The following is a 21,320-nucleotide window of genomic DNA, read 5'->3' on the forward strand; positions in this document are numbered from 1 at the left end:
TCTACATTTCCTTTAAAAGAAAAAAATTATATATATATATATATATATATATTATATATATGGAAAAAATTGAGAGACCACTACAAAATTATCAGTTTCTCTGGTTTTACTATTTATAGGTATGTGTTTGGATAAAATGAACATTTTTGTTTTATTCTATAAACTACTGACAACATTTCTCCCAAATTCCAAATAAAAATATTGTCATTTAGAGCATTTATTTGCAGAAAATGACAACTGGTCAAAATAACAAAAAAGAAGCAGTGTTGTCAGACCTCGAATAATGCAAAGAAAATAAGTTCATATTCATTTTTAAACAACACAATACTAATGTTTTAACTTAGGAAGAGTTTAGAAATCAATATTTGGTGGAATAACCCTGATTTTCAAGCACAGCTTTCATGCGTCTTGGCATGCTCTCCACCAGTCTTTCACATTGATGTTGGGTGACTTTATGCCACTCCTGGTGCAAAAATTAAAGCAGCTTGGCTTTGTTTGATGGCTTGTGACCATCCATCTTCCACTTGATCACATTCCAGAGGTTTTCAATGGGGTTCAGGTCTGGAGATTGGGCTGGCCATGACAGGGTCTTGATCTGGTGGTCCTCCATCCACACCTTGATTGACCTGGCTGTGTGGCATGGAGCATTGTCCTGCTGGAAAAACCAATCCTCAGAGTTGGGGAACATTGTCAGAGCAGAAGGAAGCAAGTTTTCTTCCAGGACAACCTTGTACTTGGCTTGATTCATGCCAAAGCTGCCCGATTCCAGCCTTGCTGATGCACCCCCAGATCATCACCGATCCTCCACCACATTTCACAGTGGGTGTGAGACACTGTGGCTTGTAGGCCTCTCCAGGTCTCCGTCTAACCATTAGACTACCAGGTGTTGGGCAAAGCTGAAAATTGAACTCATCTGGGGGTGCTTCAGCAAGGCTGGAATCGGGCAGATTTGTCTTTGTGAAGGACGCATGAATCAAGCCATCACAGTGAAGAACTTATCTGAAGCAGCAAAGAGGAGCAGCAACTGGTTGTGGTTGAGACGGAAAGATTCTGGCTGGGGATCTCAAGCACAATAGAAAGAAAGAAACGCTGATGTACAGGTAAGTAAGCAGGAGGTTAAGGTATGAATTGAACAATCTTCTGTACCATAATATTATTAGACAAGCTACTGAATTATCAATGGCTAATTACTGGCTTCTATTGGGGTGTATGTTCCGACAGGGCCCCAGAGCGGGTGGCTACGGGACTGGGAGGATATGACACCATGGTGATGTTCCTTTCGCACTTCACCAACAGGAAGTCCTTCCAATCCATAAGCTTCTCCCTGAAAAAGAAACAGGAAGAGGGTTACTGCGGAATGCATAAGTGTGTTGAACTGTGTAAGCGGCAATGTGTGGTGAATGAGACTAGTTTGTTTGTGACTGTATGTTGGACAGACCTAGTGAGAGAAAGGGCTTACAGTAGTAACAAGTATGAAATCCAGAAGAAATCGTGGTCAATTCTTTATAAAAAAAACACACAATGTATCTTAGGTGCTGCAGACAGATCATTTGGGGCTGTGAAAAAAATTGAAGATAAAAGCTCTCTGTTCTGTACTGTGGCTGCCCGAAAGTACTTTCTCCGTGGATTAACTGTCTCATGTTTGATCACCTTGAACGCTGAAATCATCTCCAATTGGTTTTATAAAAACAAACGCTTGCTGCATCATGGCAAGGCTCTTCTCCTGCAGGCTCACTGAGAGGCGCTGAGGGCTCCTTTGACTCTGCACAACGAAGTACTGCCTGTAGACAGCACACAGCCGAGTCTTCATTGCATGGCAGGACATCAGCAGCCTGCGGAGACAGTCACATAGATCTCGTTTCCTCTTGCAATTGGAAACTCCAGATTCAATAAGAGATACAAAAAAAATCACGTGGGTACTGGCTTGCATGGATTTAAAAATAGGTTTTATTTCTAGGGACTGGACACACTGCAACATGCTACTTGCAATCCCATCTCAGGAAGTTACACTGGCTCCCAGAAATATTAAGAGCCCCTTTGTCATACCAGAAGCTTTTTATCTGCCTATTAATGGATGAAGTGTTACTCACTCCCTGGAGGTTCCCTGCGCTGCTCTGGAAAATGCCTTGTTCCTGAAGTCAGTCCAGATGTTCTGCAGCTGAAGAAACAAGGACATGACAATATTTTAAAAATGATCTGCATTCTTAATGCTCCATTTCATTTGAATGTCTTTAAATCAAGCCTGGGCTACATTGACTTGCTGAAACAGCTAGGCACTGCTACCTGGTCTCTCGGTTCTAACCCCAGGGTGGTACCTGCATCTCATTGCTGCCCAGGGCCCGGATGAACTTGTCCAGCTTGTTGCGGGGGTCTGTGTGCGGGGGAGTGAGCCCCCCTCCTGCCCCTCACTCAGCTTCAACTCCAGCATTGTGAACGCCTCGAGAAATTGGTACAGAGACACGGCCACCTGACTGTTTGGGATCTGAAGAGCGATACAAAAATCAATTCTCACTTTACAACAGCTAGTAAAAAAGAAATCTAGATTCTTGTTCAAGCAATATACCCTCTTTCTAAAAAGGTATGATTCCCAACTGTAAAATTTCAGACTTAAAAGCCAGCTTGCTGTTTAGCAAGAGCACATCCCTTCAATCCACCCATAGCTAAGGCTTGCCTAACCTTGGTCAACAGCACCATTCAGATACTTGGCCAGAAGGGCAGGCAGTATATGGAGTGAGGCATCATGGGACAGTAACCCTCCTTGAACGTGGCCTCCAGAAAGACCCTGCGGGGGGTCGCGGGGTCAGGGGGCTGAGCCTCTAGGGTCTTCAGGCTGTCCTCATCCAGCTTAAAACAAGCAGAGAGCCATTAGGACAAATATCCAACAGAACTAAACATGAATGACAGGAGGCTATCAAGATGAATACAAAGAGGTTACGTAAAGCAACTGACTTCAAAACTGTCAATCAAGTGATAAGGGAAAACTTAATAAAAATTGTGCTCTTGCTCTTGCTTCAAAATAGTATGCAGATGACTACTGGTGGCTGGAGTCAAGGCACCGGCAGTCTTACACATTCAAATATACAAATAAGGTGCTGTATATGCCTGTATACTGAGAGCAGAGAGTGCTTCTGACAGGAGGATGGGGAGCAGTGTTACCTGAATATCGGGATCAACAAACTGAAAGACAGGAGTGTTCTCTCCTTCCATCTCAGCTGCATCTGAAATGAAACTACAGTGTCAGGTCAAGCCTTTTCTAGCCAACAGCCATCAAACCAATATCAAGAAGGTGCTGGAGGCAGCAGAGAGAACACACAAAACCAGCCATAGTGCAGGATCCAGATGCATGTTAATATATTTTAAAAAAGCACACACACAAATCCAGCATGTTTCTGCACCCACCTGATTCCCTGCCTGTGGGAGAGGGCTCTGGGGTGTAGAACACTTCAGGCACAGAGCTGCCTTCTGGCCCCTAAACACAAAAAGTTTCACTTAAGATTATTTAAAGTTACATACAATACAGTTTTCTAACTCAAATGGATTCCCTAAATCTCCATCTCAGTGTAATAGAGCCCCAAACTCTCCTTCAATCTGCACCCCTCTATACCTCACTGTAACCAAGCACCCAATTCTCCCTCAATCTGTACCCCTCTATACCTCACTGTAACCAAGCACCCCTCTCCCTCAATCTGTACCCCTCTATACCTCACTGTAACCAAGCACCCAACTCTCCCTCAATCTGTACCCCTCTATACCTCACTGTAACCAAGCACCCAACTCTCCCTCAATCTGTACCCCTCTATATCTCACTGTAACCAAGCACCCAACTCTCCCTCAATCTGTACCCCTCTATACCTTAGTGTAACCAAGCACCCAACTCTCCCTCAATCTGTACCCCTCTATACCTCACTGTAACCAAGCACCCAACTCTCCCTCAATCTGTACCCCTCTATACCTCACTGTAACCAAGCACCCAACTCTCCCTCAATCTGTACCCCTCTATACCTCACTGTAACCAAGCACCCAACTCTCCCTCAATCTGTACCCCTCTATATCTCACTGTAACCAAGCACCCAACTCTCCCTCAATCTGTACCCCTCTACACCTCACTGTGACCAAGCACCCAACTCTCCCTCAATCTGTACCCCTCTATACCTCACTGTAACCAAGCACCCAACTCTCCCTCAATCTGTACACCTCTATACCTCACTGTAACCAAGCACCCAACTCTCCCTCAATCTGTACCCTTTCTGTAACAGAGCCCCTAACTTTCAACCTGCCCTCCCCTGGAAATGCCTCAAAGTGTACCTTTTGTGTTGTGCTGGGTGAGTAGGTGGTGTTAGTAGAAGTGCCCCCTTTCCCTCCTGCCCTCTGAATGGAGATGCTGCCGCTGCTGCTGCAGACAGGCTGTGTGGACAGCTGGGCGAGAGAGATGCGGAACAGAACCAGTTAGGAGTTCAGCCACCTTGCTAGCCAATGAAAGCAGAGGGAATGGCTGACTGACCAGTGAGAAAGTTTAGCTAGTGAAGTAAGTTAGGCACAGTGATGGGTGTTTTTGTAAGGGAACTGGTTAGTATGGTGTGGGGAGTTTGTTTTGTTATAATTGTAAAGGAAATTCATACTTTTATATGAATAAATCATTAAACAAAGTGTATTGGACAATGTGCCAAACACTTGTGAACACCACCAAGCTTCAGCACAGATTGAAAAAACAGTATCAGTGGCTTACATGGCCAAACTACTGAATCAGCAAGTTTTATTTTCTCAATAAAGTTCCTACTCCTTCCTCAGGTGGGCGCTGTTGAGGGTCACCATGCCGAAGTGCACCTCGATCAGCTTCTTCATCATGTAGATCTTCCTCCTCAAGTCTTCCTCGTTGTACAGGCATTCTGCAAACTGCGACACAGGAACCGAGATAAACATCACATTTTTTTATTGTCTGTAATCGTCTATACAAATCCAAAAAAAGTCTATAAGAGATTGAAATGGTCTAGAACAGGGGAAAACAGAAGTGAGTCCCCCTCCCAAAAGTCAACCACCAATCCCTAAAAACAGGCCCATCCCACAGGGATGCTTTTTTAAGGTAATGTTAAGAAAGCAACAGTTAGTCTTAGAAATGACACAATAAATACGCTTATACCATTAAATATAATGTATTTCTGTTTTTTCTTTAAAGAAAAAGTGGGTGTTTCAGGACAGAACAACCGCTAATTAACAGTTAAATGATAAAAAAAAAACCCAGGTATTAATAAATAAAATGGCAGACACAACCATTACTCAGACTATCAATATATTCCACAAGGTACCTGGTGGAGGATCTAGAGATGGGTGTTCTCTGTGATTAAGGAGGTGTAGGTGCCGTTAATCTTTTCAATCAGGGTGCTGCAGGAGCTGATCAGAGGAGCGAACAGGGTGTTGAAGCTGTCTTCAAATGCAGGGTACTGGAGAGAGAAAGAGTAGCTACTCCACCACCTGGACACACCTTAAACCCTCTCACTCACATGACTGATCAGTCCACTTTAGATGTAATCAAATCAAATAAAACAATTAAAAATGAACAATAAGATTGGTATTTTATCTTACATCTATTCCAATGGAAGGGTTATCCACTATATTATTTTACTGTATAGGGATCATGGCATTAAATATGTAAGACTGATGTCTCACTGTGTCTCCCACATACTGCCTGGGTCCATACTGATCTCGAATGTTCTGCTCGAACTCAGGGTCGGCCCAGTAGAACAGTACCTCTGCGCTTTCACTGGCCACCAGCAGACATTTCATCTGCAGGGAAACACAAGGCAGGCAGGCAGGCAATTACAAGTACAGTACGAGTAAGAAGCACGGGTTGTTAAAATTAGAACATTATAAAACTATTTAGTAAACTTACTTCTTTGTTTTATAAGATTTCACCTCAGTCTCATGTCTATCTGGTCTTCCAGCGGGTTTCCTCGGTTCAGTTTAAATCGATTTGCAGGTTTAGAGCAAATTTGAGAGTTCTTCCATTCTACTTCAGTAACAACTTCATCTTGATCATGTGATTGCGGCCCACGTGATATTTAAGGCAGTGGGCGTACCCCCCTTAAAGTCACTGCAACTGTTTACTTTTTTTTTTTTATCGTAACTTAAAGTATTAAAATCCTTAGTAAAAGCACGCTATACGCAACGGCGTTGCTTTCTTGAAAACTTCAAGCTATGGGCTCCCACGCTTTGTTGTTGAGTGAAAAGAAATGGAATTGAGAAAGTTAATGAATGGTAAAGTTAAAGCGCCATATCCATGTTCACTGGGACAGTTTGGGCAGCTCAGGCTGTTCAACTCCTACAATGCATTTTGGTTCGCTTTACCCGTCTCAGGTACCTTTCACTTATTTATTTTCTTTAAGAGAAGCAGGACTACACTTACCAGAGTGCATTGGTGTGTTAAAAAGCCCGCACGGTCCCAGTGAACGTGGAGTCATATGGTAACCCTATGGATAGTAATGTAGAATGCATTATGTTATTTGTTTGTTTATTTTACACTGTATTTAAGACTAACCAACCCAATGGCTATTTTGAGAACATTTCTTTAAAATTTGGAAAGACTTTAAAGTGTATACACACGGTGTGAAATATTTGCAAAAAGTTTTATAATAGAAAGTACATTGTGAGGAATGCATTCAACCATTTTAATGCAACACAGAGCTGTAAAACTGTTTTCAATTTCTGACTACAAATGTCTACAATAACCTAAGAATAATGTGATATGTTACAGATTACCCTGTCATTCTTTGCCCTGTGCAGGATCCTACTACAAACATGCCTTTCATGCCAAAACCTACCCAGCTTGAGTCTGTTATATATATATATATATATATATATATATATATATATATATATATATATATATATATATATATATATATAATTTAATGAAAAGTAATATGTCTGTCTGGCAAAATTACTTCAGAAGACGACCCAAAATGAATAAAATATGATACATTTTATTTTCCCTGCCAAAAATGCACTTAGCGCCCAAATATAAGTGTCTGGCATTCTGGTTAATGCACTAGCATTTCACTATTGGGGGGCTGGGTCTGAATCTGACTTTTGTCTAATAAGTTATGGTCTCAGTTTATCCCCTCGGCAGATTTTATGGGCATGGAGTCTAAATGTTTTGAATCCAGGACAGACTTACAGCAAGCTTGTGATGTATATGGAGAACTGTTGCAGCTTGTGCTTGTCCTTGTTATAGGCCTATACTAGTGGGGTGCTCATGATGGATGAAAATGAGCAATAAAGAGTGGCCATGTTTGAGAAGTATTTAAGATATGTTCTTGACGTCCACTTTGGGGGTTCATAACTCAATAACCAATTACCCAGTGACACTGGCATTGCATATATAGTCTCTGTTGTTGTCAGATAATGTGGAGAAACACATTGTACAACATTTGTGCCTTTTGTGGGATTCTTCCTAAAACACGTCCAGGTACTTCCATATGAGATATCATGTGGAATGACCCCACTATGAACCTATCCTGAACCAGTGTGCCAGTAGTCGCACCCAGTCACAGAACAGTAAGCTTCCAGGTGCTTTGGACAGGAAGCATGTGTCACATGCACCCACCTGCAGCCAATCATATTAGTGCTTATGTCACAAAGATGACAGTTGTGTCTATGGAAAATGATATGCAATTTATTTTACATGCTTTTAAAATAAAGAAAGCATAGGCACACCTCATTCTAGGTGATGCACTGTAGACTTTACTGTGACACTATCATTAACAGACTGTGGATCCCTGCTCTCCTGATAAATGGACAGGACCTCTGTCTCCATTGCTGCCAGTAATCCAACAAAATTCATCACAAAAAGATTTACAATTTCAAAACAACATTACGGTGACAGTTCGCCAGCAAACTGACCCAACAGGACCTAACTTGTTGTTTACAGCACCAAAGACACATGTCCAAATCTTATGCCACAGTGTCAGTCACAACTTTTTTAAATTGAAAGACAGCGTTTGCGCTCAAACAGTTAATAGCACTTCACGTCTTCCACTTCAGAACTGGGGAATGAGCCTATGTTCCCAAAATAGATTCCCAGTACAATTATCTTCATGCTAGGTTTGGTTACTTTTTGTATGGGATAATTATCTAAAGAGAGTTTGTCATGCAAAGATAGCTTGACTTTGTACAGACCACTGGACTGCAGTACATTATATTTAATTATACAGAGAGAAAAACAAGTATATACAGTAATACAGTATATATTTACATTTCCTGGATTTTAACATAGGTGCTGACGTATAATAAATGGAGACTGTGGGGCTATAGAGGCAATAATGGGCATCATCCTGCTGTGACTCTGTATGGGAGGTAATGGATGTTCTGTACACAGGAAGGGGCATTTATTTACTCTCTAGTTCAATACAAACAATTACCTACAGTATATCTATTTACAAAGCCAAACCATTTACAGTCCATGCAATAGTTCATTAGGTATATTCCAGCCTATCATAGTTATGCAGAGCAGCTGGTCTGGATTATCCCGGTTATTCCCAGACTTTGGGAATGCTTTGCATAGCTGCAGGGTTTGGGAGGCGGGAATGTTTCCCATCAAGGGCTGCTCCAAGACATTGTCCTGACAAGACAATCCCCACTCCTACCACAACAAAGCGAGAGCCAGGACGCCGGGAACATCTGCTGCCCTGGCTCTGCTGGGAACAGCAGTGGTGCTGCGGGCTCTGTGTGGCTCTCGCTCCCTCTCATCTGCTCTGAGCAAACAGTGTGCAGCAGCGGCAGCTTTTTGAAGGTGTGTTCACTCATCAGCTGCCCCTCAACCCAGGGGACTCGATCCGCACCGCTTTTCTTTCTCTCTTTAAATTATAATCAAACGCGAGGATATTTCATTCATTACTTCATAGGCTTACAGTGCCGTGAAAAAGTATTTGCCCCCTGTCTGATTTTCTGCATTTTTGCACATTTTTCACATTGTAGTTGGTCAGATTTTTTGTGGGTAGTAGTAGTAGTATATAGAGGGAGTCTGAGAGAAAAAAATGACACCAAAGTTTGGTGCTTCTTTCATTTGTCTGGTGTGCAAGATAATCGATCATGCAATCTTCAGGTGTGAAAAAGTTATTGCCCCCCTAGTTAACTCAACCCAATTAAAGGGATAATTAAGGTCAGCTGTTTGAATACTTTGGTTAACAACCAGGCCTGATTTGAGCCAGCCCTGCCCAATATAAATCTGATTAACTTTGGCCCTTACCATCAGAGTGAAGTTGTCAGCACACAGGTTCTAGAGGCACATCCTGCCACGAACAAAAGAAATTCCTGAAGACCTCCGGAAAAAAGTTGTTGATGCCAAGCAGTCTGGAAAGGGTTACAAAGCCATTTCTAAGGCTCTGGGGCTCCACCGAACCACAGTCAGAGCCATATTGTCCAAATGGAGAAAGTTTGGGACAGTAGTGAATCTTCCCAGGAGTGGCCGTCCTGCCAAAATCTCTCCAAGAGCAAGGCGTAAAATCGTCCAGGAAGTCACAAAGAACCCTAGAACAACATCCAGGGATCTGCAGGCCTCTCTCGCCTTGGCTAAGGTCAGTGTTCATGACTCCACCATCAGAACGACACTGGGCAAGGGGGCTCCCGAGTGGCGCATCCAGTAAAAGCACTTGCGTAGAGTGCAGGATGCGCCCTATAGTCTGGACGTTGCAAGTTCAAGTCCAGGCTATTCCTTTGCCGACCGAGGACGGGCGCTCCCAGGGGGCGGCGCTCAATTGGCCGAGCGTCGCCCCGGGGGAGGGAGGGTTAGGTCGGCCAGGGTGTCCTCGGCTCACCGCGCACCAGCGACCCCTGTAGTCTGGCCGGGCGCCTGCGGGCTTGCCTGTAAGCTGCCCAAGAGCTGCATTGTCCTCCGACGCTGTAGCTCTTGGGTGGCTGCATGGTGAGTCCGCAGTGTGAAAAAAAGCGGTCGGCTGACGGCACACGCTTCGGAGGACAGTGTGTGTTCGTCTTCGCCCTCCCGAGTCAGCGCACGAGCGGTGGTGGTGAGCTGAGCATAATAAAATAATTGGCCATTCCAAATTGGGAGAAAAATAATAAAAATAATTGGCAACGACTAAATTTATAAAAAAAAATAAAAAAAGACACTGGGCAAAAATGGGATTCATGGCAGAGTAGCAAGGCGGAAACCATTGCTCACGAAGAAGAACATGAGTGCTTGTCTCAAGTTTGCCAAAAAGCACCTGGATGATCCTTAAGAGTTCTGGAACAATGTTCTATGGACAGATGAGTCAAAAGTGAAACTTTTTGGCCGACACGGGCCCCGTTATGTCTGGTGAAAATCAAACACTGCATTCCACAGTAAGAACCTCATACCAACGGTCAAGCATGGTGGTGGTAGTGTCATGGTTTGTGGATGCTTTGCTGCATCAGGACCTGGACGCCTTGCCATCATTGAAGGAACCATGAATTCTGCTCTGTATCAGAGAATTCTACAGGAGAATGTCAGGCCATCCGTCCGTGAGCTGCAGCTGAAGCACAGCTGGGTCATGCAGCAAGACAATCATCCGAAACACACAAGCAAATCTACATCAGAATGGTTGAAGAACAAGAAATTTAAAGTTTTGGAATGGCCTAGTCAAAGTCCAGACCTAAACCCCATTGAGATATTGTGGCAGGACCTGAAACGAGCAGTTCATGCTCGAAAACCCACAAATGTCACTGATTTGAAGCAGTTCTGCATGGAGGAGTGGGCCAAAATTCCTCGACGGCGCTGTGAGAGACTAATCAATAACTACAGGAAGTGTTTGGTTGCAGTTATTGCTGCTAAAGGTGGCGTAACCAGTTATTGAGTCTAAGGGGGCGATTACTTTTTCACACGGGGGCATTGGGTGTTGCATAACTTTCTTTAATAAATAAATGAAATATGTATCAAATTTTTGTGTTATTTGTTCACTCATGGTCCGTTTTATTTAATATCAGACAGGGGGCAAATACTTTTTCACGGCACTGTACCTCAAGTTTAGGAATTTTAAATCATGGTTCTAGAAAGGAATTTTCATTATTCGGATGTAAAAAAAAAAAAAAAAAGTTAAATGCTGCCCGCTTTGCGTAGCTCTGTGTTTATTATCAGAGCTACTGTAGAGGTCAGCTAATCACTTTTAGGCTTATCATTTAATCTACCTCATAATACAGGGTTTCTAAAACATAGTAAAATAGTACAAAAATAAAACATATTTGTAGCGATTTTGGGCTTTCCAAGAGGGCATCTTTTTACATGCAGCCTTTTCTGTATTAATTTACTGCCACATAAGGAAATACTTGTAAAAGTTTAATGTTGACAGGTTATATGGTTCTATGTCTTCTGAAATTGAAGAAAAAAATGTGTGTTGAAAGGGAAACAATCTATATCATCAGGGAAAAAGTCAAAGCTGACACAGTTTTAAAGAAAATATTTGACCTGGAAATTGATGTTTTTTTCTTTTAACTGACAGTGTTGTGTTTACCGACAGAGCAGTATAGCAAGGTAACGCCACTTTAAAAATCAAAGACAATGTGTGGCCCCTCAATGGGAGTGTGAAATAACAGAATTCCAGTCATTATAACAGATCCAGACAGTTTTAAATCTAGTAGTAAACATGCAGTGCATAGAGGAACCTTTAACTGGTTTGTTTTTAGTTTTATTTTATATTAACAGTTTTATTTCCTTTTGAAGACAAATGTGGTGCAGATTTTGTGCTTAGGGGAAAGGATTAGTAAATTGATCCATTGTGCTGGAATGACATAGCTAAATAAAAAAAAGGTGACAGGCTGGGTTGATATACAGAGCTGCTCAGCCACTCTGAATAGTGTGCATGCCTGAAAACAGCTTGCTCTTTACATCTCAGTGTATCATTAAAAGATAAGTTATAAATCAGTGAAAAAACATGTCGGGAGAGATTGATCACCCCTGGGTCTCAGAAAGCAAACTTTGCAGCATTTAATAAAACACGGATGGCACACTGTCTTCTCTAACTAGTGTCTCTCTTGTTCCCAAGGCCTGCGCTACACATTGACTGGCCAGAGAGGTGGGAGGAGAAGGCAACAAGCCAGCTACCAGTATGATACATTGTATGTGTCTCCCAACACCATAGCTTTACATGTTGCCTGTGATTATATATACAGTACAGTGAAAACCTCTTAATGTAATGATCTTTGTATGCCTTCGTTTTGATTACGTAAAGTTGCTGACTTGAGAATATACTGCGATGTGTGTTTTGTATTAGTTGCATGAAGAGAAATACATTTTCTTTGCTACAATATGCATTTGATTAAATTCGCCAGTTCGGCGGTTTGACTATACTGTAGCTTCTAGGTTATCTAATACAGCAGAGATTAATCCCCCCCCCCCCCCCCCCCCCGCCCCCGCCCCCGCCCCCCATTACTGAGATGCCCTTTCTCCAATAGAGCTTGTTTCTTTGGATTATGCAAGGGTGGGGCTCAGACAAGTAGATATAGTGTCCCTCGACCCCCATGCTAAGGTCATGGTACAGAGCTGAGATCAGCACATCTAATGTAATCAAGACATAATGAACCCACTAATCCATTAGAAATATAACAGCTAAACCAGCAGCTGAGCTGAGGTTTTGAATTCAGGATATCTGACTCCAAGCTCAGCCAGGCTGCCTACTACAGATTCCTTTTAAGGTACTCTGTGAAAGTACATTACTGATATCACAAAGCCTATATCACATGCACAATTTATATGAGTTGTGTATTATTTTATTACAATGATACATACACCACAACATGGACACAATTATTTTTTTTTTAATTGTATTTATTTATGTATTGCTGCATAAACTCTTAACACAAAAATAGTGGTCAGTCCTAGAATTTTCCAAAATAAAATAATTTTCTTCAAAAAGAAAATATGAACAACTCCACATAAACAATCCAAACACATTCGGAAGAAAAGGTCTTATATCGGTAACAAATTGCTTATACAGACATAGTAACCAACAGAGTGCCAGCAGATTAGTGCCTCACAGTGACTGAAAAACAACATATACAGCAATCTACAGTACATCAGCATTCTCACTGCTGAAGAGGATCTTCTTAGAGAATCACTGCACCTGCCATGGTTCCATTGTTGATTGTGAGTTGTAAGGTGGGAGGAATGTGCACCTACAAATGTATCCCTTATCAAGACGGGTTATGTTGGCAACTATGTGCTGTTTTAAGTTGAACCCTTTCAGTCCTGAATTACTTTTGTCGAATTAAAGAAGAAACTCCCTTTTTGAATTTTATTTTACATATATTTATACACTACCTCAGACTGGGACCTAGGAGTCCCAACGTGATTTTCAGATGGCATATGTTAACATACAGCACTAAAGGACTGAAAGGGTTAACGCATAGATCTATAGAATATATACAGTATATATATATATATACCAATTTTTTTGTATGTTTTTGGTTCTGAAAATATAATTTAAGAAAGAACATTTACAACATTAATGGAGAAAAATAATTAATCCCACTAGGATTAAACAAAAGTGAGCCCACTAGCTTCATCCACCTCTTTTTAACTACTGAGCTAAACTGTTTCACTGTCCCTCACATCTAACCATTCAAAAATACTGGCTGGCAGCCCCTCTCACTATTAGACCACACTGCTTCCCATTCCCTCAGCTAGAACCATTAGACCACGCTGCCTCTCAAATACCCTCTAAAATTTTTACACATGAAATCACCTCTTGCCTATTACAGCCTAGTATATATTATTTTGTGTTTTTTTTTTTGTTTTTTTAACCACTGAAGTACAAACATCTTTACCCTGGAGCATACAGTTGATGGCCATCCATGCCTTTACAATATCTCTTCTCAGCGTTTCTTTACAATCTTCTCCCATTTCCCTTTTAAGATTGAGCCCAGGTATGCAGGAAACTTCACACAGAAGTAGAGGGAAAATGTGCCACAGCGAGTTCCTACAATCTGCAAACAATGCTCAGCTAAACCACTGGGGTTCTAACAGTTATACAGCACAGTGCATATGTCTTCTATTAAGATTATACCATAAAACGTATTTTATTATACAGATTTTGCAACTATTTAAATAGTGCCAGATGTATACAGCGACATGGCTATGTTGCAAGGACAGTTTGAGATTTATAACATTGCATATTAAGAGAAAGCAGCGTAACATGGCTGTGCAGTGGGTTGCCTTTCCTGTGGTTGAACTAATCCTCTCAGCCACTCCTGCTGAATCCACACAGGTCCTGTGAATGGAGAACACACTGGTATCCAGAATTCCAGAACTGAACGTCCTGCTAATGTCCCAGAGAAGCTGTGTGTATGAGAGAGTGTGTGCGACAGAGAATCACAGAGGTTGAACCCAGACAGATTGCGGTCATGCTTCCCTTCAGATTGCAATACTTGAAACCAAGCCTGTTTTTTGTTGTTGGTTTCGAACCGCACTCGGCATCAAACTTGTGACTCTGCTTCCCTCCATAAAGAGGTTTTGTACAATTCACATGCACCCTCAATGAAAATGGTGTGTGTGTCTGAGAGAATATGAGAAGACATCCACCTTGCCAAGAGCAATATTCCTTGTATATTGGCTGTTGTTGGTAAGGGTTACTGATTCTTCCCCAGTCACCCGTCCTTTCAGTAGCCTTACAGTGGTGCCTATCAGTTTATTACCCACACATAACCTGTTTTTACAATGCATTTTATCACCCTGAAGTGTTTTCACCCAGTGCCCTGCTGCCACGGACAAATAGGAAACGGGGACATCAAAAGTCATTATTTGTAATGCCACTGCTGTGAACTTGGTATGCTAGCTCACTGTAAAGCTCTTTACAGAGGCTCGTTTCACTGTGTATGAACGCAGCATAAGTGAAGGTGACCAGGATTCTAAAGTCCCTTTTTTTTCCTCCAAAAAGCTGACACCTTGCTTGACTGACTAAAGGAATATTCCCCTGGGCAAGCAGGAAGGATAAGAATGGTCTGTGAATTCAGGTCTGGGAGTCGGGGGTGGCAGGGTTGCAGCTATCTGTAGCGGCAGGCGTACGCATTGACGTTCTTGACCACGTAGAAACCGATTGTCATTGGTGGCATGACGATTGTGCGTCCAGAGTGCAGCCTCTTGGGCTTTAACTCTGGGAAAGTTTCATCGTCCAACATCTTGAGAGGCTCTCCGTTGAGCTGGACAGACCTGAGGAGCAGGGAGCAGAAACAACCTGGTTTTTATTAGAAACATAAACATGTCTTTGTTTAAACCCCTAATCAATAAAAAAATAACTAGGTGCTGGGAATCTGGGAACAGAAACAACTCTGTAGGATTCAGAGCATCAAATTCCCTAAACCCCAGACTTTTGTCTCTGCTTTTACGCTTACAATAAATACAAATCTTGGTGAATGTAGACACTGAATTAAAATGTTTTGCTTAAAATAAAGATTTTAAATGAACAGGTCACACTATCACTGTTCGTGGCAATACTTTTAAGGCAGAAATCTGCTTGCAATATAAAGGTTTGTTCACTAGAGGGTAGTGTTGTCACATATAAGACAGATGGAGTGCTGCAGAAGTATAATTAATAACTTTACCATTGTATAGCCATTTCTTTGCAATTTAGGAGCCATTGTTGTTAACCACCCCATCTGATAACATTTTTTTTCAAGCCACAAATTAACCTAGGATTGTGATTTCTGAAAAGCAGTGCACAAAACCGGTTCTGACAGAAACCACAAAGCTTGCAGCTTCAAAGAGCTGTTGTTTTTAATATGAGGCTGGGGGTCAGAGGTGCCAATTTCTGTCACCAATTTTGTCAGTCTAATTTTTAAGATATTCCCTGAATGTCATGATTATTGAGCCAAAATAACCAAGCCTTCAACTCCAACTTGAACTACTGCATATTCTAAAGAAAGGAAAAAAGATACAATTTTTTTCATACATTATCTTTTTGTGATCCTTCTCAAAAATTGATGAAATGCCTTGAACCCTGAGCCCATTTTGTTGGGGATGCTGTTCCTCTACTGTTAGGATTCTGGTTCACAGGTACCCCAGCAGGAAGCGGTTGCCTGGACTTTTAAAAGGACCAGGAATTCCTGGCTGTTAAAGATATATTAAAGCCGGCCTGTGACTATTAGAAAAGGTAGATAAAGATAGAAATAATTTTCCCAGTTCCAACCAGTAGTGTTTCATCCCCTGCACTTTTATTAAGAGGGCACAGCAATAGCAGTCTTGCAGCGCTAGCCTTGTTTCTCGCTGCCTCCTGCCTGGCTTTGATATAAATCTTATCCTAAGCTTCCTCTTCCTTGATATACAAGTCACAAATCCAGCCCTGCAGCAACCAATCCTAACCCATCTCATACTGTATGTGCTTCGCTGGTGATTGACCCATTAACAAAGCTACCCAAAGGGAGCAAAGACTCGTCCAGATTACAAGCTATAATACACTTCTGACCAAGCGATCATCTGGAAACTAGTTCCAAAAGACATGTACTCTGGAAAGAGAGTTAGTGGATGTTCTTCCATAAAAGCGTTTACTTAGGTTTCCTGAAGGTAATAAGGTATGTGTGTGTGTGTGAGCAGAAACAGGATGATGTCACATATTTCCTGCTTGCTTCCCAGGTTACACTGCTCCACATTCTGAGGCTGCCAAATCCTTCCTGTTATCTCATACAGATTGTTATTCGAAGCAGATCTGACTGTCACTAAACAAGCACTTAATCACCTGGAGCTGAGACCTGAGGTAAGACATCGGATTAAACACTGATCACCATCTTATCACTCCCCCAGCCATCTGCAGCTGATTTATCACCAGCTCAGGGTGGCATGCCTGATTTTAGATCAGCCTGTCTATATGTTTAAATCTGAAATGCTGGAGGTTAGCATTTATTCATTTTTCTTGTAGCCAGCATACCATAGCAAAAAGGACAACCTAGTGGATGGCCATACCAAAGAAAACAACCCTAGACCAGAAGTGGACCGCACTGCAGAGGAAGTGGATACTGAACACTAAACACAAGTAAGGCATGGATTTAAGCTGATGTCTAATACAAAGCTGCCGAGTCAAGTGCATTCAGATTTCACAGCTATTATGGTCATGCTAATTAATTCTGTTGCTGGACTGAGACTGTACAGCAGGTACTTGGTTAAGTATCTAAGTACATAGTACAGTACTTAGTACTACGTATTAAGAAGAGTTTGCATTTTGATGTGATTTATATTGTAAATTTCCATGTCTTCAGAATTTTAACATTGCTTCTGTACAGGGATGTGTTCATCTCACTATTTTCAAGCTCACTAAGGTGAAGGGTGATAGAGCTGGAGAGCCTCTTCAATCTCTGTATTTCAGTGAAACACATGCTTAGAACATGTGGAACATATCTGGGTTATTGAGTCTGCATATTAACAGTTGTGAAGGTACACGACTTTCTTGTGTTGACAGGAGTCTTCAGCAAATATTAGCAAACATGAGACAGTCTCACAGTGAGATTAATGTAAGCGCTTAACTGCGGAACTAGCTCTTTAGTTGAATGGTAAGACGTCCATCTCTGATGCTATGCTTGTGTTTTGCCATTTAATTTAACAGACTGAGATCTGTTACAGGTCACTTTACCCAGGTGGAGATTTTTTTTAGAGAAGATTGTAGTTTCATTAAATAGTTGCTGTGGTCCTAAATTAGTTTAATAGCATGCAGGGTTACTGTTCACAAAAACAATCCCATTTGACAAAACTCTTCTTGTACACTTAAGAGTACTGAATAACCCCAGACACACACACACACACACACACACACACACACACACACACACACACGCACGCATGCACACAGACACACACACTGACACACACACACACACATGTTTGCATTCCTATATTTGTGAGGACTTCCCATTGACTTTCACTACATTTTTATTCACTATTTCTAACTCCAGTCAAACGTCCCCACAACGTTGTTTTTTCAGGAGTTACTATCTTTCTGGAGACATTTTCTCAAATTTTGTCCGCACATTGATAGTAATACCTGCCCACACACACACGCACACAGGTCTTCAGACATACACTGAATGTAATTCGTTTTGTCACAGTTATTTAGCCTTGGGTGCCAAGTTCATATTACATCTGGTACTAGTAAATTCTTAATAAAACTTACTCTAGCGTTCTCCTCCGTGAATTAAATCTTTTAAAGACTAAAACAGAAAAGGGGCCCTTCTCCCCTAAAGGTTACAGGTTCAATAATTACACTGTAATCACATTTCAGCAGTACTAAGGCAATGTCACATCACATGATAATCATACAGGAATAATATATGGGCTCAATTCAGGTTTAGAGCTTCAATGTTAGAAACTGTCAAGCACAGTAGCTAAGTAATGAAAATGAATGGAGCAAACATTGTTTTTGTGGTTGGATTGCAATCATGCCGTCTAATGAGCCAGAGAGTGGCATACAAAGATTTTCAGACTTCCAGAGCTGTTTAAATGCTGGAATTTGGGGTAGATGTGTCGCTGGTCAATTAATTGTGTCCCTTTCTGTTTGCAGATTGTGGGCACGTTGTCAAACCACAGGTTGTATGCTACCGGCCTGGACATGGTCATGGGAGGTCAACCACACAACACAATGACCAATATCTACACAATACAGCAGTAAGGAATCCATCGTACATGGGCTCAATATCAACTTCAGGATAGCAACTAGAGTCACCATGAGACCAAACTGTGAGAACCAGATAGGTAAAAATGACTACAGATCTACAACTGACTCCACAACACTGAATATACTGTCTTGAATACTGCCCTGATCACCAGAGCTGGGAGCTCTGCCATTGGGAACCTGTTTGGATCACTGATGACTCAAGATTTCATCTGTCCAATAAAGATCAACATATTTGAGTTTGAAGAGACTGAGGATAACAATTTACATTTATGAATATGAACAGCTCGACAGTACACAGACACAGCCTTAGACCCTCTAATAACATATTTGCTGGCGCATTTATTCCTGAGTTTGTTCTGATGAAAGATAAAGCCTGTTGTTACACTGCCAGGATTGTCATGGATTATCTTGAGCATGGGACAATAGAGGCTATGGAGTAGCCACCAGGAAGGTCTCATGAATCCCAGAGAACACATTTGGGGTTTTCTAGGATGTTGTGTTCATTAGCTCTGTAACCCTCCAATTACATCGAGAGCTTGGTGTTGCACTAACTGAAAAATGGGGCAGGATCTCCCAAGACGTCATCTGCTCTAATTAAAAGCATGCTCCTGTCCCCGGGGGAGCCTGTACTCAATACTGACATTCATTTGAACCATTTTCAAACTGACTGACAACACTGATCTCCAGAGACCAAGTCTATGGGCATTTTGATTTTCATGGGTCTTGTCTTCAGGGGTAGTACATGTCCCAGTGTTTGTTGGAGGGTAGGGCCATGTTGTGGGTGTAAGTTCTTCTGACCTTCTTGTACTTCAGTCCTACTCATCTGCAAAAGTGGACTTGATCATGCAGAACATTGATAGGAATTGTAATGAGCTGTTTTATGAAAATAAATTCCACGTTGTCCTTTCCAATTTTCCCCATCCCTGTTCCTGAGAGACTTCCAGAACAAGTAAACTTTACATCAAACAGTTTTTTGTTTTTTTTTACCTCTGAGAAGGTTATTTTTTTTAAAGATCCTGCTGTTTGTTTTATCAACTCCTCAATAATCTGACAATCCAGAAATCCCACTTTGTTTACATTCACAAGGAAAAATGACACATCGCCTTTTCTCAGCTGATTAGAAACAGAAAACCTCAGGCCTGCCAAGTTGTGGTAACCTGGGTAGTTTTTTTTGATACCTATGAAATGTAATACAGCCCTGGAGACTAAAGCTTAGTATTTGATTCCTGAGAGCTTAGCCTTTATGGATTAAACCCAACTCCTAGTGCATAGCCATAGATTATGATCTACTGAAGCTGGCAGCCCAATACTTTAAACAACTGTATTCAATACTATACTCTCTAACCTTGTTTACACTTGGCTTTTTTAGCCCACCTTGGGAGCTGCAATGAGTCCAATATATTATTGGATAAGAAAGCACTGTAATATTATTTACATATTAAACCAACACTTTATTTTAAGGGCTGTCTTAACTATTAACAGCCAGCTAATAATCATGTTAATATACATGATTTATTTTTTTGTTAATTGTTAGTTAATATATAATAGCTAAAACTGCAAACATCAGAGCCCTACACATGATCAATTCCCAGTCGATCATATATTTGAAATCGGTTACAATTGTTACTATAGTAATGTTGAGCAAATTAAATCCATTAATTTTTTTATTAGCAGGCGTGTGGCAGGGCAGGGCCCTGCCTGTAAATAATAATATTATTGTTGTGTGGTGATTTGGTGGTGGTTGGCAGGGATGGGGTTAATTTCCTATCCCTGCCAAAATACATGTGAGAATGTGGCTAGAGCTAATTGAGTAATTGATAATTAGGCTCCAGCCACATGGTATAAAAAAGGGGAAAATCCTTTGTTTGGTGGAGTTTTGGGTGAGTGAGTGAGTGAGTGAGTGAGTGAGTGAGTGAGTGAGTGAGTGAGTGAGTGAGTGAGTGAGTGAGTGAGTGAGTGAGTGAGTGAGTGAGTGAGTGAGTGAGTGAGTGAGTGAGTGAGTGAGTGAGTGAGTGAGTGAGTGAGTGAGTGAGTGAGTGAGCTCTGTTTATTTTTTGAAAAAGAAAAACTGTAGTGAAGGCTAATGCCCAGCCTACATTTTTGTATTTTGTTTAAACCTTTTGTTTTGGCCCTTGCGCCAGTTATTTTGTGATTGTTTTAGTGTGAAAGTTTTGTTTTTGTTTAACTGTTTTATTTTTGCTCTGTGAGCAGTGTTTTGTCCAACTTTTTGATTTCCTTTTGTTTATTAAACTGCGCAGAAGCGCTTTAACTGCAGTTTCCTTGCCTCTGAGTCTCTTTGCCTGCCGATTAACATCTGGGTCCGCAACGCTACCCTGTCACAAGGCGTCTTAACCACAATGCAGACGAGTCAGGCTCATTACATTAGTTTAGAAAGTCCTCAATGTAGAGCTCTTAAGTCAACATGAACAACGTTTGTTAACAGTTAATAAACTAAAAAAGTGTCCCTTAAATAAAGTGTGACCGGATATTCTATTAATTTATGGATTTAAGCCCCCATGTTCATATCCATGTTCAAACCTTGTCAATTTTTTTTTTTAAGAAGTTTTGCCTATTACACAGATTTGATGGCGCTCTGCCACCCGTGAATCAGCAACAAACAGTAGCAAAACCTTCTTCCTATCTAACCCAATGCTCAGTTTAAAGGGATGCCCATACATGGATGAGATACAGAACTCCCAC

At 41.4% G+C, this 21,320-nt stretch overlaps 2 protein-coding genes across 3 annotated transcripts in view; both read right to left on the bottom strand.

Annotated features, from left to right (window-relative positions):
- Positions 1–104: 104 nt before the first annotated feature.
- Positions 105–6,308, bottom strand: hps1 (HPS1 biogenesis of lysosomal organelles complex 3 subunit 1). Its single transcript, XM_059027818.1, is given in 13 exon segments — positions 105–1,324; positions 1,651–1,832; positions 2,091–2,158; positions 2,316–2,386; positions 2,389–2,482; positions 2,677–2,844; positions 3,157–3,218; positions 3,400–3,469; positions 4,306–4,416; positions 4,777–4,893; positions 5,304–5,438; positions 5,665–5,781; positions 5,888–6,308. Coding segments are annotated over 12 exon segments (1,233 nt in total). The 5' UTR covers positions 5,888–6,308; the 3' UTR covers positions 105–1,286.
- Positions 6,309–12,783: 6,475 nt separating this feature from the next.
- LOC117415764 (inactive heparanase-2) overlaps positions 12,784–21,320 on the bottom strand; it is a 75,650-nt gene continuing 67,113 nt past the window's right edge. Inside the window, exon 12 of one of the 2 annotated variants that reach the window (XM_034026552.3) lies at positions 12,784–15,172. In XM_034026552.3, coding sequence (XP_033882443.2) covers positions 15,007–15,172 — 166 coding nt within the window. In that variant the 3' untranslated portion in view covers positions 12,784–15,006. Of the gene's footprint in view, positions 15,198–21,320 lie in introns of both variants that reach the window. The other variant, XM_059026305.1, reaches the window with a different exon arrangement.

The sequence above is a fragment of the Acipenser ruthenus genome, chromosome 7 (assembly GCF_902713425.1).
Source record: "Acipenser ruthenus chromosome 7, fAciRut3.2 maternal haplotype, whole genome shotgun sequence".
Lineage (NCBI taxonomy): Eukaryota > Metazoa > Chordata > Actinopteri > Acipenseriformes > Acipenseridae > Acipenser > Acipenser ruthenus.